A 14,914-nucleotide genomic window follows, 5' to 3' on the forward strand; every position below is an offset into this window, starting at 1 on the left:
CTGGGTCAGTGCAAGAGGCTAGACAGGCAGACAGATAGGCTCAATATAGGCAAAGAATGCCAATTGCACCAGAAATCAATTAATTGTCTGCATACCAGAATGCCTCTGACATCATCCTATTAGGAAGATGTCGTTCAACAAGGGTGCCATTCTAGAACCTATGCACAAACCAGAATTTTGCACAAACACTCGGTCTTTCCAGTCAGCAAGTGTTGAACCCAAATAGAATGACATTTGTTTCAGGAACGCTTCAACCGATATTCCACTCCTTTCAGTTCCACGCAGATGAGTAAGTGCAGGAAATTGTCGAGGCATTTCATAGAAGACAACAAGGATATGTCTGTGAGCCATGTTTCTGTGACTTTGCACCATTGTGAAGTAGATTTCTTGAGGCCTGACATGTGCAACTGCAGATAAAATTAGGTCTCGTAATCTTGCCTTATCGGCGTCCAGACAAGCTGTCACTTGACATGCGCACGCATTTAGGTCTTGATATATATATATATATATGTCAGTTTCAAACAAAAAGCTTTTCAGTTGTTAGTAAGTGCTCGCCCTGGTGTTTTATCCTCAATACTGTCCATTCGCACTTTTCGCAATTATGATACCAACTAGGCCAGTGTGTCATTTTTATGAAACTCGGTGCCAAATTGATGTATCACAGGATACCAAGCAAACCATAGGCTTTGTATAAAAGCTTTAAAAAGACAGGAAACTACTATGTGTTGAACATCTGCAAAGCCCCAAAAACACACAATTAAATTTTTGTTGCATGTGACACCTAAAATGCCCTCTTCCCCTCTAATTGAGTGCTTCTAGCTGCAGTAACAGCTTCGCTGCACAATAAATTTTTCAGCTGTGAATCTAACCAGCGACTACCACTTTACCTGGGCTAATGATCTTTGCTAATGAGGATGCTAGCAAAAAAGTGCACCAAGGTAATTTAAAGAACAATGTCAAGCCAGTAGAGTTCATGATGTTCTAAAGGATGCTGAGCTGCCGAGAGATTCATTGTACAATGGAAGTACAACATAGTAAATGACATAAATGGCACATGCCTGTCCTAAAACCCGTTTTTGCCGACCAGCAGCGCTGGCGCGTGGATGAAGACCAAGGTAATAGTTTACCTGCCCGTTACAAAGGGAATGGTCACAGATCATCGTCATCAGGGGCTTTAGCCTGTACCATCTACATTTTTTGTCTGGAGCCCAAAGCATGCTTATGGCACGTGCCAAAAGTCACTAGTGTCAACGCAATAACTAATATTAATGATAGACGTGCGCAGAGCGAGAGAAACAGAATTTGACGAAAGCAGTTACAGTACGAAGCCACCACCCCGACTGTCCCGAGCACGGTGAAATTAAACTACGCTACGGAATGAAAACATCTGGCATGGCCACTTGAGGGGCACACAATTCCAGGATAAGCGATGACAATGTTCCGTTCCTCCTACTAATCTGGGGACGTATTCTGAAACTTTCGCCGCGGCGAACGTTTCAGAATACGTCCCCTGCGCTACCATCATTACAACTTTAAGAGCCATCATCCAGAACAATATGGCGACTCTCTTCACCTTAGTAAAGGGTAGTAAATTTGTGCTCCTATCTTCAAATCACTTTACTTAGTATCTGCGTAAAATAACGAAAGTGCAGACCACCCAATATCACTTTTTTTTTATAAATTTTAACTTTGGGACATATACTAGTACCTGTCACACCTTCCGAAGTCCGTACTTTTAAAATGCTCCTACAAGTTTATGCGCGGTGACATCTTTGTGCAAGCACAACCATAAGATGATAGAAATGCGCAGTGTCCTTGCTGTCGTCCGGCGGGTGCTGAAGTATATAAAGCAAGCGCATGGTCAACGATCCCTTCAAAGTAGCGCTTCGCGCAGTCGCGTCTTGCGGCTCTGAAGAAACACACCTCGTGAAGATGGAGCCCAACTTGTAGATGCGACTGCCAGCCATGCCCCACCACTCAAGATGCCGATCACAGCTCGCACAAGCACCAAGAATACTACAGCAGCTTAGCCGGACACGCCACCAAAAATTTAATGTAACACCAAGCTTGTCACCATCCTTTTCTGCCTTGAAAGTGTCTGCGTTCACCCGGTCGACGGAACGCAGGCGTTAGGTTCACCCAAACGTCACGTCCGGGATGTCGCATTCATTCTTTGTTTTTCGCGTCCGTGATGTCACATCCGTCTTTGGTTTTGGCGGCAGAATGGCAAGCTCAAAGGTGAGCTACGCTCAAACAACTGGACAAAGATGTGGATCGTTTATTTTTCGGGGTTTGTGCTAGCGTAAGCTATCGTAAGTACTTCACTTTTCCATTCGATGTGCCTCTACTATGCAAACCTACGCTTTCGGCTGCCTGATACTTCATTTCCAGGTTCCTTACCAGCTTATTTTCCTTGTGACGCATCCCGCGGACCGCCGCACCGATCAGCCAGTGCTACAGTGTATTAGCGCCGAGAACGCATATTAGACGACACTGTTTATCTTAGGTCCCTTCAAACTTGTAAGAGCCTTTTTCACAATCACTTAAACGTAACATTACCTGGTTACGGTGCTGCTACACGGCAGAATGTGTAAATGGCAGATGACCCAAGTGCGGCATGTGCGCGCACTTGTTTAGAGAAAATAAGGAGTATTCATCATTTATCTCGCAATGTAAACGCACATTCCTGACACATGGTTCAGGTCTGCCGTCCGCCGACTAAGGGCGGTAGTGAATGAAGTCGCTAAATGAGTGCTTTGCGGCGTCATTAAACGCGCGGGAAACAGCGTTCGTTTACATAGTAATATGAGCCTTTACATAGCAATATCGCTGCGCTGTCAACAGCCATTCTCTGGTAACCTTTCTCCGCAGCGTAACGCTCGAGTGCTCTGTGCAGATGTGACAAAGGTTGTGTGTGCGGTCGGTATTTGTGATTTTCTAGAAAGAAGCTTCATTACAAAGTGCATGATCAGGCTGCGTGGTCGTCCATTCTACTAGAGCGGGACAATCAATAAACGATACAAGCATGGACATACACATGCTTTTGCCAAATAACCCTTAAGGTGGGTCCATTTAATACTGGTGATTTAATCGTGGATGAAGACTGGGATGTTCTCTTTATGTGCTTGCTTCAAAGTAGGATAAATCGTAACTTGGCCAACAAATTTTACTAGTGTTATAAGGTTTTGTGAGAAAGGGTGTTGTGTATGGCTTTATAACGAGTCATTGTCTCCCATCGCACGTGTATATCCCGGCTGGAAGTTATGTTCATGTGCTCAAGAGTGCTTCAGGAACCCTCTGAGCACTTGGAACGTTGATATTACAGCCACTTGTGAATTCTGGTCCTATGTAAACATTAAGGGGTTTTAGCATTCATCTTAGTGATAACCTTAGACGTTAATTCTATAGTGTATATTGTTAACTGACAAGCTGGGTCTGGTAAGTTTTACATCTTGACACTAAGAACCTGTGGCATGATGAGTTTGCGCAAAAGAACAGTGCAGGTGCCATCATATATACATTCATTGTCATTCACGCACACTATTGGAGGGACTCCAATCTACATTAAGTACAGCGCAATCGGCGCCAGTACCAGTGGTCGCTCAATGTGTGATTTGGAATTTACGCCAGTGCAATAATCAGTACCATCTTCAATCACGCACTGACTGGACAGCGTTATGTGAACGAAATCCTTGAAGGAGTGGTTGATGAGTTTCTCAGCAAAGTCCCGCTGTCACATCTTCCACTTCTGCTGTATCAGCAAGATGGGCCACCTGCATGCAGCAGCAGCCGAGCACGAAACTGGTTGGGTGCTACTTTTCAAATAGATTGGAAGGCACGAGCCTGCAAAGAGGCCGGCTAGGTCACCTGACCTCTCCGTTAAGTTTCTTCCTTTGGGGTTATGTGAAAGATTGTGCCGGACGTCAGCTTAGACGGACGTCACATTAGTTCAAGGTAAGGATAACGGATGTCTGCCATAGAATTCCAGCATCGGTCATCAAGAAAGCCACTAAAGGTGTGATAAAATAGACAGTACTGCGTAGCTGCAAAAGGAGACCTATTTGAACACGTCCTCTAGGCTGATGTTCAACGCAGCTTACAAATTAATAGATAGTAAGAGCACACAGTTTTTTTTTTGTGTGTGTGTGTGTGTGTGTGCCGACATTCTGATTGCCAGTTCGGCTCATAGAAGTGGTATATTTAATATCGTGAACGCATTGGTTTTGCCTTTTCTCTACAAGTTGGTCGCTTTCCAGTGTGTTTATTTCGCTTTTATTTGTTGACACGAACCTGTTTTTGCAGCACGTGTACACTTTCATGAAAAATAAAACGCTCACTTTATATTGGCTTTGGTCCGAAGCAAGTTTCTGGTGCGAAATATAACTTCGCCCGCACTCTTTCGATGCGGTGCGAGCAAAGTCTGGATTTTGAAACATTCTGTGCCTATTACATTGCTCTTCACATTTCGTGTGTGGTCAGAGCTGCACTATGGCTGCGTTATCAAGGTGCTTTTGTTATCATTTATCAGTCGGCCTTGAGAGAGGGATAATACCTGCTGTTGGGGCTCCTTCCATACCATTATCAAGGTGGTGCGCTGTCTCTTCGGGTTTGCGATAGGCAATGCAGTTACTCTCAATCAGCTTATTTGAGGGCACTGCTTTATGATGCGGGTGAGAGTTCACTCACATGGTATTCGCCACCGCAAAGCCCGCATTGGCATAGCAGGTCTACAATCGGACATATATGATCTACCGCAGAAGGGTACTCCGCAAGGATCAATAATATCTCCTTTCCTCTTCAACATCGGACTTAGAAAACTTGCTTTACAACTGGAAAACATCCCAAAACTCGGATGTGCCTTCTATGCTGACGATATCACTCTATGGGCAACCAAGGGTTCATACGGCGACAGAGAAAACACATTGCTCACAGCTATCGGATACATTGAGTCATACCTAACCACAGCAGGAATGAGGTGCGCCCCACACAAGTCGGAGTACCTTCAAGTCCGGCCTAAGCAAACTAAGGAACATCGAGCCCCGCCAATACATCTCGAGATTGCCGGGCAACCTATAAAGCGCGTCCCGACCGCACGCATACTAGGTATGCACGTCCAGGAAAACAACGGCATAAAGCTAGCCTCAGAGAAATTAAATCACGTTATAAGAAGCACCGCATCACTCATCGCCAGAGTAGCGCGCAGCAAAGATGGTTTCACAGAGGACGAAACCTTAAGACTGGTACAAGCCCTCGTCATCAGCCGTGTCACGTACGCACTACCGTATCAAGTGAAGCGCAAAAGCGAGACGGAGCGCATGGACACTCTTATAAGAACGGCGTACAAAACGGCCTTACAGCTACCGTCAAGCACAAGCACAAAGAAATTACTAGCGCTAGGTGTATACAACACCTTTGAGGAGCTAGCAAGTGCCACGCTCATAGCGCAGAGGGAGCGCCTAAACAAGACTCAACAGGGAAGACACCTTCTTCAACGGCTAGGGTATCCGCTGACACCTCAGTACTGCAAAGAAGAAACACAACTCTTGCCTAACCACATTAGAGAGAACATTGTAGTAGACCCTATCCCCAAGAACATGCACCCCACCCACAATCAAGAAAGAAGAGCAGCGCGTGCTCGCATGTTGCACAAACGCTGTTTCAGAGACCCGGATACGTACTACACGGACGCTAGCCCGTATCCCTCGTCGCCACGTTGCGGGCCCAAATACACACTCGCCGTTGTCAATCAGGGGAACCTGGTAGCCTCAGCCTCCATCCGCGCCACATGCAGCGCAGCAGCAGAAGCAGCAGCAATCGCTCTCGCACTTCGCGACGCCGAGAGCAAGGGAAGGTCCGCCCGCGTCCTTACGGACTCACAAGCGGCGTGTCGTTTATACATGAATGGAACACTCCCTATACAAGCCATTCGAATCCTGGGTCGCACACTAGAATGGACCCACGGTATCGTCTGGTGTCCCGGGCACGAAGGCCTGCGGGGCAACGAAGAGGCGGACTGCGCAGCTCGAGGTCTCACTAGCCGAGCGGCAGACCACACCGTTCTTCAGCCCCCGACAGACCGACGAGCGACCCACGAGTTATTAACGACAGGTCAACAAATATTACAGGACCAACGGCTCGGAAGAATGCAATACGCTCCCCCACACAAAGCTCTCAATAAACTCCAGGCAAAGGACTGGCGCCGCCTGCAAACTAACACATACCCACACTTGTCTCGTCTACACGCAATCTCCTCAGACAGCTATACGTCCCGAACATGTCCCTGGTGTAGCAATTACATAGCGACACTCGCGCACATAACGCACGAATGCACCGACCGTCCGGGCGACGCAATTTCGCCACGAGTCACAACACACACACTCACTACGTGGTCTTGGGAGGCGAGACTCTCCGAACTGGACCTGGGAAGCCAACTGGCGACCCTCGACCAGGCCCGGCGAGCCGCGATCGCCAGTGGAGCCCTGTCAGAGGGAACCACCCAGGAATAAACCGCGCAACAGCTTCTGCAATAATAAAGTTCCTCCTCCTCCTCATAGTTCGTGAGGCTATTTTCCAGTCGGTTAAATTGTACGCAATTAGTATGTCGCTGAAAACACTGCAGTTAGATATCATTTTCGGATGCCAACAAATGCCTCATTGACACTTTGAAAATTATGAGAGTACTTCTCGAGTTAGATAATTGTAATTCCCAAATTAAATCTCAGTAACGAAAGAATTACTGGCTACTACTCCACTTTACTGGAAACAATATGCACTAGGTTTTCTTCGAGTAACGGAACTGTTTTTTTTTTTATAATCTTAGTGCATGATAGCTGTGGAACACTCTCTCTCTTCATCCCTATACCCCGTTTTCCAGTGCAGGGTAGAAAAACGGACATGCGTCTGGTTAACCTCTCTGCCTTTCCTCTCTTCTATTTCTCTCTCTCTATAATTCACTCAGTAACCATAATGAGGCCAAGCCAGATTCACTCGAAATCAAAATCAACAGCAGTCATGTGCGGCAGCACTTATGCTCGGACTAGCAGAAAAAAAAAGAGGCTGCAGTTTTGCAGAAAGGCGAAGCAGTGTTAGTGATAGCCAAGTATGCGACAATTACACGAAGGAAGATTACACCAGCAAGGGGACTCAGGCTGTGAAACTATGAGGTCTTGTATATACTTAGCGCCGTTACTTCAGTGCTCAAGTCTTCGAGGTCAAACGAAGTTTCTTGAAGTGCAAGAAATATATATATATATGTATCGTAAGGAACCGCTTTATTCCAGCCAAGCTCGGACTACTACCTCGAGGATTAAACTGTGCTGCTAGTGATGATATATGCAGATGAAAAAGATGTGCAGATGATGAAGTTGAAAGTCAGGCATGTGTTGTGCCCATGCTAATTCTCTCTCGCTGTGGAAGCGGCCGCCTGGCTGCGCGTAAGTACTATAAAATGCGTCAAGTATTTGGTTTTAAGCGGGAGACATGCACTATCTCTGTGCCACAGCAACGGGAATCGGGTGGCGTTCTAACAAGCGAGACATGGTAATTGACAGGTAATGTCTGCTCAACGACCGCGGAAAGTCGAATAAAACACCAGAAATTGTTTGCATAAGCCAGGAACGCACACAGGAGTCCAAAAAACTTCGTCACCAGGAGAAAAAGTCACAGCACAGTGGGTCGAGTCGTAACGAAACTTGCGAGCGTCCTGGGAGACGCCTGTGTTAAGCGGGGCGAGGCGACTGCACTCCTCGAGGCGAGACACAAACTGTTCCAAGAAAGGAACTGATGGGGGTACAGGAGTCGAAAGGAATGATACATCAAGAATGAAACTTGGTGAACAGCCATAGATGAAGAAAAAATTTTAAAAGCCAGTAGTACGTTGCGTAGCCATGTTATAGGCGAATGTCATGAACGGCAGGATTGCACCCCGTTCGTGTGGCCAGGGCGGATGTACATCGCAATCATGTCAGAGAGGGTATGGTGAAAACACTCCGTCAAGCTGTTGGTCTGCGGATGGTAACTGGAAGTTGTCTTGCAAATTGTGTTAGAGGCGCACAGAACTTCGGTAAGGATAGAAGAGAGGAAGACTGCTGCGGTCACTGAGGAGAACGCGCGGAGCGCTGCGGTGTAAGATAATGTTGTGTAGAAAGAAATCGGCGACTTCAGCAGCAGTCCCGGATTGTAGAGATGCTGTCTCCGCATAGCGTGTTGGATGGTCTATGGCCGTTATAATCCAACGATTGCCATGTAAGGTCGTGGGAAGAGGACCATACAAGTCTATTCCAACTACTTCAAAAGGCGAAGCGGGACAAGGCAGAGGTTGTAAAGAGCCAGAAGGAGCTGTTGGTCGTTTGCGGCTTTGACAATGAACGCAGGGTGCAACATACTTCGCAACGGCTGAAGATGGGCCAGGCCAGGAGCAGCGACTTCATATTCTGTTGTAAGTCTTGTGGTAGCCTAGATGACCAGTCGTCGCATGATCGTGAAAGGCTTCAAGCACCTCACATTGCAGAGAACATGGTATGACCGCGACCTATTTGTTGCCATCGATGTGATAAATGTTGCGATGTAAAACCTCATTGTGCAGCTTGAATTGATTAAGTTGTCGACGAAGTCAGGTGTTTGGAGGTGACGAAGAATCTTCCATGCGTTGGAGAATAGTTCAGCAGTATGGGTCGATGCGTTGGTGGGACACAAGGAAAGATGGGCTGTCGTGTCTTAGCCATTCGAGGGTTACAATGGGTAAAGCCAATGAAGAGGACTCAGGACGTACACAATCACGGAGAGGTTATGGTGAATCGTCATGATTCTTCAGAGGGTAGCAAGAGAGAGCATTGGTGTCTTGATGCTTCTTTGCAGCCCTGTAGGTGACATTGAAATCGTACTCCTGTAGGTGAAGCACACAGCAACCCAGGTGACCTGATAAATTCTTTAGCAATGAAAGCCAGCACAGTGTGTTATGGTCGGTAACGACTGTGAAATGGCGGCCATGAAGATATGGGCGAAATTTTTGCACTGCCCAACAGCAAGGCACTCCTGCTTGGTTATGGTGTAGTAATTCTCTGCACTGGTTAGTGCACGACTAGCATAAGTAATTACTCGTTCGCGGAATGTGTTGTCACATTGCAGTAGAATGGCACCGAGACTGACTGCTAGCGTCGGTGTGAAAGATGGTGGGCGCGGTCGGATCAAAGTGGCACAGTACTGGGTCTGACGTCAGGGCATGTTGCAAAAGCAGGAAAGCATGTTCACATTCGTCGGACGAAACAAAGGGCGCATTACTGGCGAGGAGTTGATGGAGCGGGGACGTAAGCGTAGCGAAGTTGCATATGAAGTGCCGGAAGAAGCAAGTCCAAGAAAACTGTGCATGTCTTTTTGACGCAGTGGACACAAAATTCGAGGATGGCAGTAAGCTTATCGGGGTGCGGTCGAATACCTTCTTTGCTGACTATGTGCCCCAGAACTTTGATGGCCTTGCTGGCGAAACTGCATCTGTGTGTGTGTGTGTGTGTGTGTGTGTGTGTGTGTGTGCGTGCGCGCGCGCGCGTGTTGAGCTGCAAACCAGCATTTGCAAGAGAGGCAAGGACTTCATCAAGACGTTGCAAATGTTGTGAGAACATGGTTGAAAACACAATGTCGTCGAGATAGCACAGACAGGTTTTCCATTTCAAGCCACACAAGACTTATCGATCATGCATTCGAATGTGGCAGGCACATTGCAGAGTCCAAAAGGCATCGCACTGAACTCGTAGAGCCCATCAGGGGTAGCAAATGTCGTTTTTTCTTTGTCGGATTTGGACATCGGTATTTGCCAGTAGCCTGGTCTAAAGTCAAGGCTAGAAAATTATTCAGCACCGTGGAGTGAATCTAGTGCATCATCCATCCGTGACACGGGGTAAACATCTTTGCGCACGATTTTGTTCAGCGCACGGTAATAGACGCAAGAACACACTGAGCTGTCTTCGTGACAATTGCAACGACATGAGTGTCAACAGCTCAAGTGACAGTTGATCCACGAGGCAACAGTTGGGGTTCGAGAGTTTGGTTTATTGCAGTAAGCAATGCAGACCCCTCAGAGAAGCGAATAAGGCCAGGGGTAATCAGAATTGCTCGAGATAGGGTATAGTCATAGGGTAGAATGAGTACGCCGCCATCCACAATGTTACAGGAGTTGACACCTATAATCTCTTCTCTAGGTGGCCAAAGAACGTAATCGGAAGAGGTGACGAGACGAATGCGTTCTTCGTGGTTAGGAAAAGAATTGCCAGTGGCATCCAGTTGTGTGAGGCGCTGACGACAAGAGATGGAAGCAGACGCCAAAGAAGTCCCACCCCAAGATGAGTTCATGGGTCACTCACGAAATACCGCAAAAACAATGTGGTGAAGAATTTAGTCTATGGACACACGAACAGTACACGGTGCGATTGGACGAATAATAACGTTGGCTGCTGCACAAAGAGAAAGGCCGGAGTAAGGGAATTCTTGTGTTTTATAGAGTCCCGAACAGTCACATGGCAATAATCGCCAAGCGTCTTGTAACATGGAGCCACCTCAGAATTGCACCAAACAAAGATGATGGATGCAGCCAGTCTTGCCAGATAACTACATTTTGACTATTCTGTATTGTTTGCATTTATTGTGCAAAAGGAATTCTCGCAGAGAGTTTTATCTTCAGTGGCCTTCAGTTGACGTCATCTGCTACAACTAGCACATAAGTTAACTCCATAGCACCACTAGGATGGAGACATTGTGTCGTGGGATGCTTCCTTAAAAGTGGGCAAGAAGATTCTAAAGGAAAAGTGTGAGATGGTCACAGTAATAACCAAGGCATTTGGCATGGGAATGACCCAGCTATGAAGGTATTATCAGATGTGGACAAGCATATAATACTAAATGGCGCCTTGCACGAGTCCCAAGTGTCAAATGTAATGAGTATTGTGCATTGAAAGGGCCAAAAATGTTTTGTACATGCAAGGGAACACTATGGGCATTTGATAGCAGTTGCTTAGATGTACTACATTAAAGGGAACCAAACGAATTCCCTTAGACATAAGCATGCAGCAAATTCAAGGACTAGATGAAGCTTCAAAGAAACTGCATTTCATGTAGGATAGGTGTGAATGACCTTTGTGCATGAGATCAGTGACAAAAACACTAAATGAATGCAGTACAGTGTCTGTATCATATCTTGTGCAGACCAAACTAGCCTGGAGTTTCAGCATTCCTTGTCAGTACATTTAAATAGGCACTACATTGTTCAAAGTGCTATATTGTTCTACAAAACATAATATGCAAGATGTAGCATGCTAACCCTCGTGGCTCAACAACTACTGAACCGAAACCTCAATGAGCAGTGAAGCGTCCTTGTAATTTTCATCGTAACCATACTTTTGCTCTTGAAAGTGAGAATTTGCTTGTGTATTAATTTTTCTTTAGGCAAGTATTTTTTATACATGTTAATGTCTCAATCCTGCTTTCTCTTTCGGGAGCTAAAACAAAATGCCTCTTATTTCAATTTGATCTTTTGACCTAGGAAGCCATCATCTGGTGCTGTGTACAGCAAGCACATGCTTCGGGCAAGGAGGGAGCCAGCACCACATCTACATCAGCAAGAACCTCGGTGCTCAAAATAAACATTTTCTGTGCAAATACCTGTCTTTTTATACTTCCAGCATGAATTAATGTTTTTTTTGCCTTCACATGCAGGAAGGTTTATAGGAATAAATAGTGACTGTTGAATGCCCAGGAAAAGCCTTGAAGCCATTCTACTTGTACAGTGATAAAGTACATGTGTACTTGAACTTGATAGTACAGAAACGAAAGGCAAAGTAACAGGCAAAATGCTCGGGGCAGCAGTCGTATAAATGGTAGATGAACACAGCTAATTGTGCTGTCCAGTTTCATTCAGTTTGACCAAGTGTTGCAAGAATTGCCTTCAATATGAATCATTCAGTTTAGCCAGCTAAAGTCGAACTCGTACAAACTTTGGAATGTCTGCTGAGAATTTTAGCATACATGGTATGTGTGCATCCTTCAGCAGCATTACAAGCCCAATAAGGTTTTTGCGTTACTGTCCCCCCTCCTTTGGGGTTATTGTAGTGTCTACTTCAAGTGCTTGAGGGTGTAATGGAGAATGACTCCAATTTGCTATAAATATGTGCAGTGTTGATGCAGAAATGAGAAGGCTATATAAATATGCAGGACAAGAGCTGGTAGGCCTGGTTATAAGCATGAATTAGAAATTTATAGATCAAAGGCAATATGAATACAATATGTTAAATGACATCCATATGTGGGAACTGCCCACATGAAAGGAAAGAAAGTGCAATGCTTGCAACCTACCAACACAAACATCAGTCGGGAAGGATTCTGTGAGGATCCACTAAGTGGACTATTTCAGCACACACTGATTAGGTAGAGCTCTAAGCTGGTAGAGCAAGCGGCAATCGTCACCGTGGGCTCTCATGCTCTATTCATTCAGCGTGTACTGGAATGGACAGTCCACTTAGTCAACACTTACAGACTAGCCCCCTAGGGCTGTGGAAGCACGCAGTATATTAAGCTTAAGTCTGTGTGGAGTGCTACCTCCTGCTTATGTGGCAAGTCCTCCTGTTTACCTGTTCCTTTCAACTGAGAGCTGAGCACCGCCTAGGTTAAGTCAGAAAAAGCAACCAGCGTCCATAGAATTCAAACTATTACTATTTGCCCTATAAAAGGGGACAGTGAAGCCTAAAATGACACTTGATTTGGGCCATATTTTTCGCAATATGCCCGAGAATATTGGGATTTCCCATCAATTTTACCCTTCCTACATCACATAGTGAACAACCTGAAAACTTAACACTGTTGCGCAGAGCGATGAAGGGTCAGGATTTGATCGAGAAAACAACACGACACCTGAGCGCAAACTACGAACTGGTTTATTTTTCTGCAAGTGAAGCGTACATAAAGCCTACACGCATGCACAGGAGTCCTCTTCCCGGTCTACCTACACCCTCTATGGTCAGCGATTATACTAATCTCTTTATTGCTGAGTGAAATAGACGGCGGGCTGACGCATGAGCCCTGTGGGTCCACCTTGAGGTTGTATGCTTCCACGACTTCTCTTTTCCTTTGGTTCCTACTTTTCAGCAGAATCATTGTCTTGTGATAATCACCAGTTGATAGTTTGTGCTCAGGTGTCGTGTGTTGTTTCCTCACTCAAGTCCTGTCCCTTCGTCACTCCGCACAACAGTGTTAAGTATGTCGAACCAACTAGCCCACTGCACAATTTTCGTGAACTTGAAAACAATTGTAAACTAAAGTCCGTGAGAAACGAAGTGTTCTGTCATGACATACAGATTTATGCATGATCACTTTGCTATGTAAAGATACAATTTTAGCCAATGTTAACGAAGAGCTTCACTTTTGGAGTTCACTTATATAATGTCTGTGATGCATTGTGACAGTACGAGGTCCTGGAGATGCTACTGTGGAGATATGTCAACATTGAGCCTATTCCTGTTTAATCTATGGATAGATGCCTTCACGAAGAGTTGGAGAAACTGCACAATACAATGTTTTATATCACATGTAATAATTATGCTGTGATAAAGTGTACACGCTGAGCTCAATGTTTTAGAAAAGCTCAAGAAAAGGCTCCAGAATAGGTATGATGGATAGGCAACCTTTTATTTGGCTCTCTTCATAGTGAAGTCTAGACGCATCACCTCAGCCACACTTAAAAAATCTGTGGGCTCGTACTGCCCATGCCTTTACTGCACAAGTTGCCTTGGTGCTCCCAGTCTTGACAGGTAACACTTAAGCACCCTCTCATGCACATGTTTGTTCCAAAGCTACAGTTGCTAACTAAAGTAACTCCCACATGCGATTCTGTAACTCTAGACCTAATTGCAAAAACGCATGCAGTACTACGAGTTTGGCATAGAGTCCACATGAAATGTGCACAACTTCAAATTTCGTATAGGCAACAGATAACTGGTAACCTGTTAGAGTAACAAAATGGATGCCAAGGAAAATTCACCCAAAGCCTTAGGCAGAAAAATGAGGTGTTGTGATGAGATAAATAGCAATCACATTTGATCGACTGACTAAAAGCTGGCAGGGGTATTGCATTTGACATGATTGAAATGAGCTGCAGCATGGCATGGTAACTGTGGCAGCCTTTACAATGCCATGCTCTCTGAATTACACTTATGTGCATCCATATGCTGCAGCGACCAACTGTTTTTATTCAAGAAAGCCAGGTTTGTGGTTCAGCACACATCATACGCTGGCAAACTCACTGATGAGTTAACTCCCTCAGATCATCCCATGAGTCTGAGTGAGCCCAGCTGAGCAGTATTTTGGCGACTTTGAGCCCGAGTGAGCTCGGCTGAGTAGTATATTCTTATGAGTTCAAGTGAGCAGCTAAGTATAATTTTGGCGAGTCTAAATAGTGAGTTCCGATTATTTTGCCAACATATATATGGTCCGTGTACTTTCGAAATTCAGGTACGACACTTGCGCATAGGTTGGAAATTAAGCTTCTCGCCAAGTGACTACTGCAGAAATGATCATAGAGCTAGAGAAGAACGATAGGCCTTAATGATGCAGCGTGCCGCGCGGGATCCGTGGTGTGCAGCGTGCCAGTGGATGGGTGCGTGTTTGGGAAATTAGGGGGTTTCGACCCATCCACAGATAATTTCCATAATACCTTTCTCCATAGTGTATTATTGCGATAGCAATTTTTGGACACCCTAAGCGAATTTTCGCCATCGCCCTGATGCATGGTTTAAAGTCCATTGCAAGTGTGACAAAAATTATAGTGCCCCGTTGCATCCCACGTGCTGGGGTTAATTGCGAATGAAAGGGTGCGAGGGTGAGCCGAGAAGGATGGCAGCTTTATGCGCGCTGTCCACGTCCCGTGATCAAGCGC

General features: G+C 45.7%; 1 protein-coding gene and 1 long non-coding RNA gene across 2 annotated transcripts in view; one reads left to right on the forward strand and one right to left on the reverse strand.

The window, feature by feature from the left end:
* The window catches only part of mRpS23 (mitochondrial ribosomal protein S23), a 78,680-nt gene extending 76,572 nt beyond the window's left edge, over nt 1-2,108 (reverse strand). The window contains exon 1 of the mRNA XM_050183692.3: nt 1,924-2,108. Within this exon, the coding sequence (XP_050039649.2) occupies nt 1,924-1,967 (44 nt within the window). The 5' untranslated portion in view covers nt 1,968-2,108. The remainder of the gene's footprint in view (nt 1-1,923) is intronic.
* A 115-nt stretch (nt 2,109-2,223) lies between these two features.
* Nucleotides 2,224-11,646, forward strand: LOC140216847 (uncharacterized). Its single transcript, XR_011893553.1, has 3 exons — nt 2,224-2,312; nt 10,194-10,467; nt 11,531-11,646. It is a non-coding gene; the product is annotated as an uncharacterized lncRNA (long non-coding RNA).
* Nucleotides 11,647-14,914: the final 3,268 nt, after the last annotated feature.

The sequence above is a fragment of the Dermacentor andersoni genome, chromosome 3, assembly GCF_023375885.2.
Source record: "Dermacentor andersoni chromosome 3, qqDerAnde1_hic_scaffold, whole genome shotgun sequence".
Lineage (NCBI taxonomy): Eukaryota > Metazoa > Arthropoda > Arachnida > Ixodida > Ixodidae > Dermacentor > Dermacentor andersoni.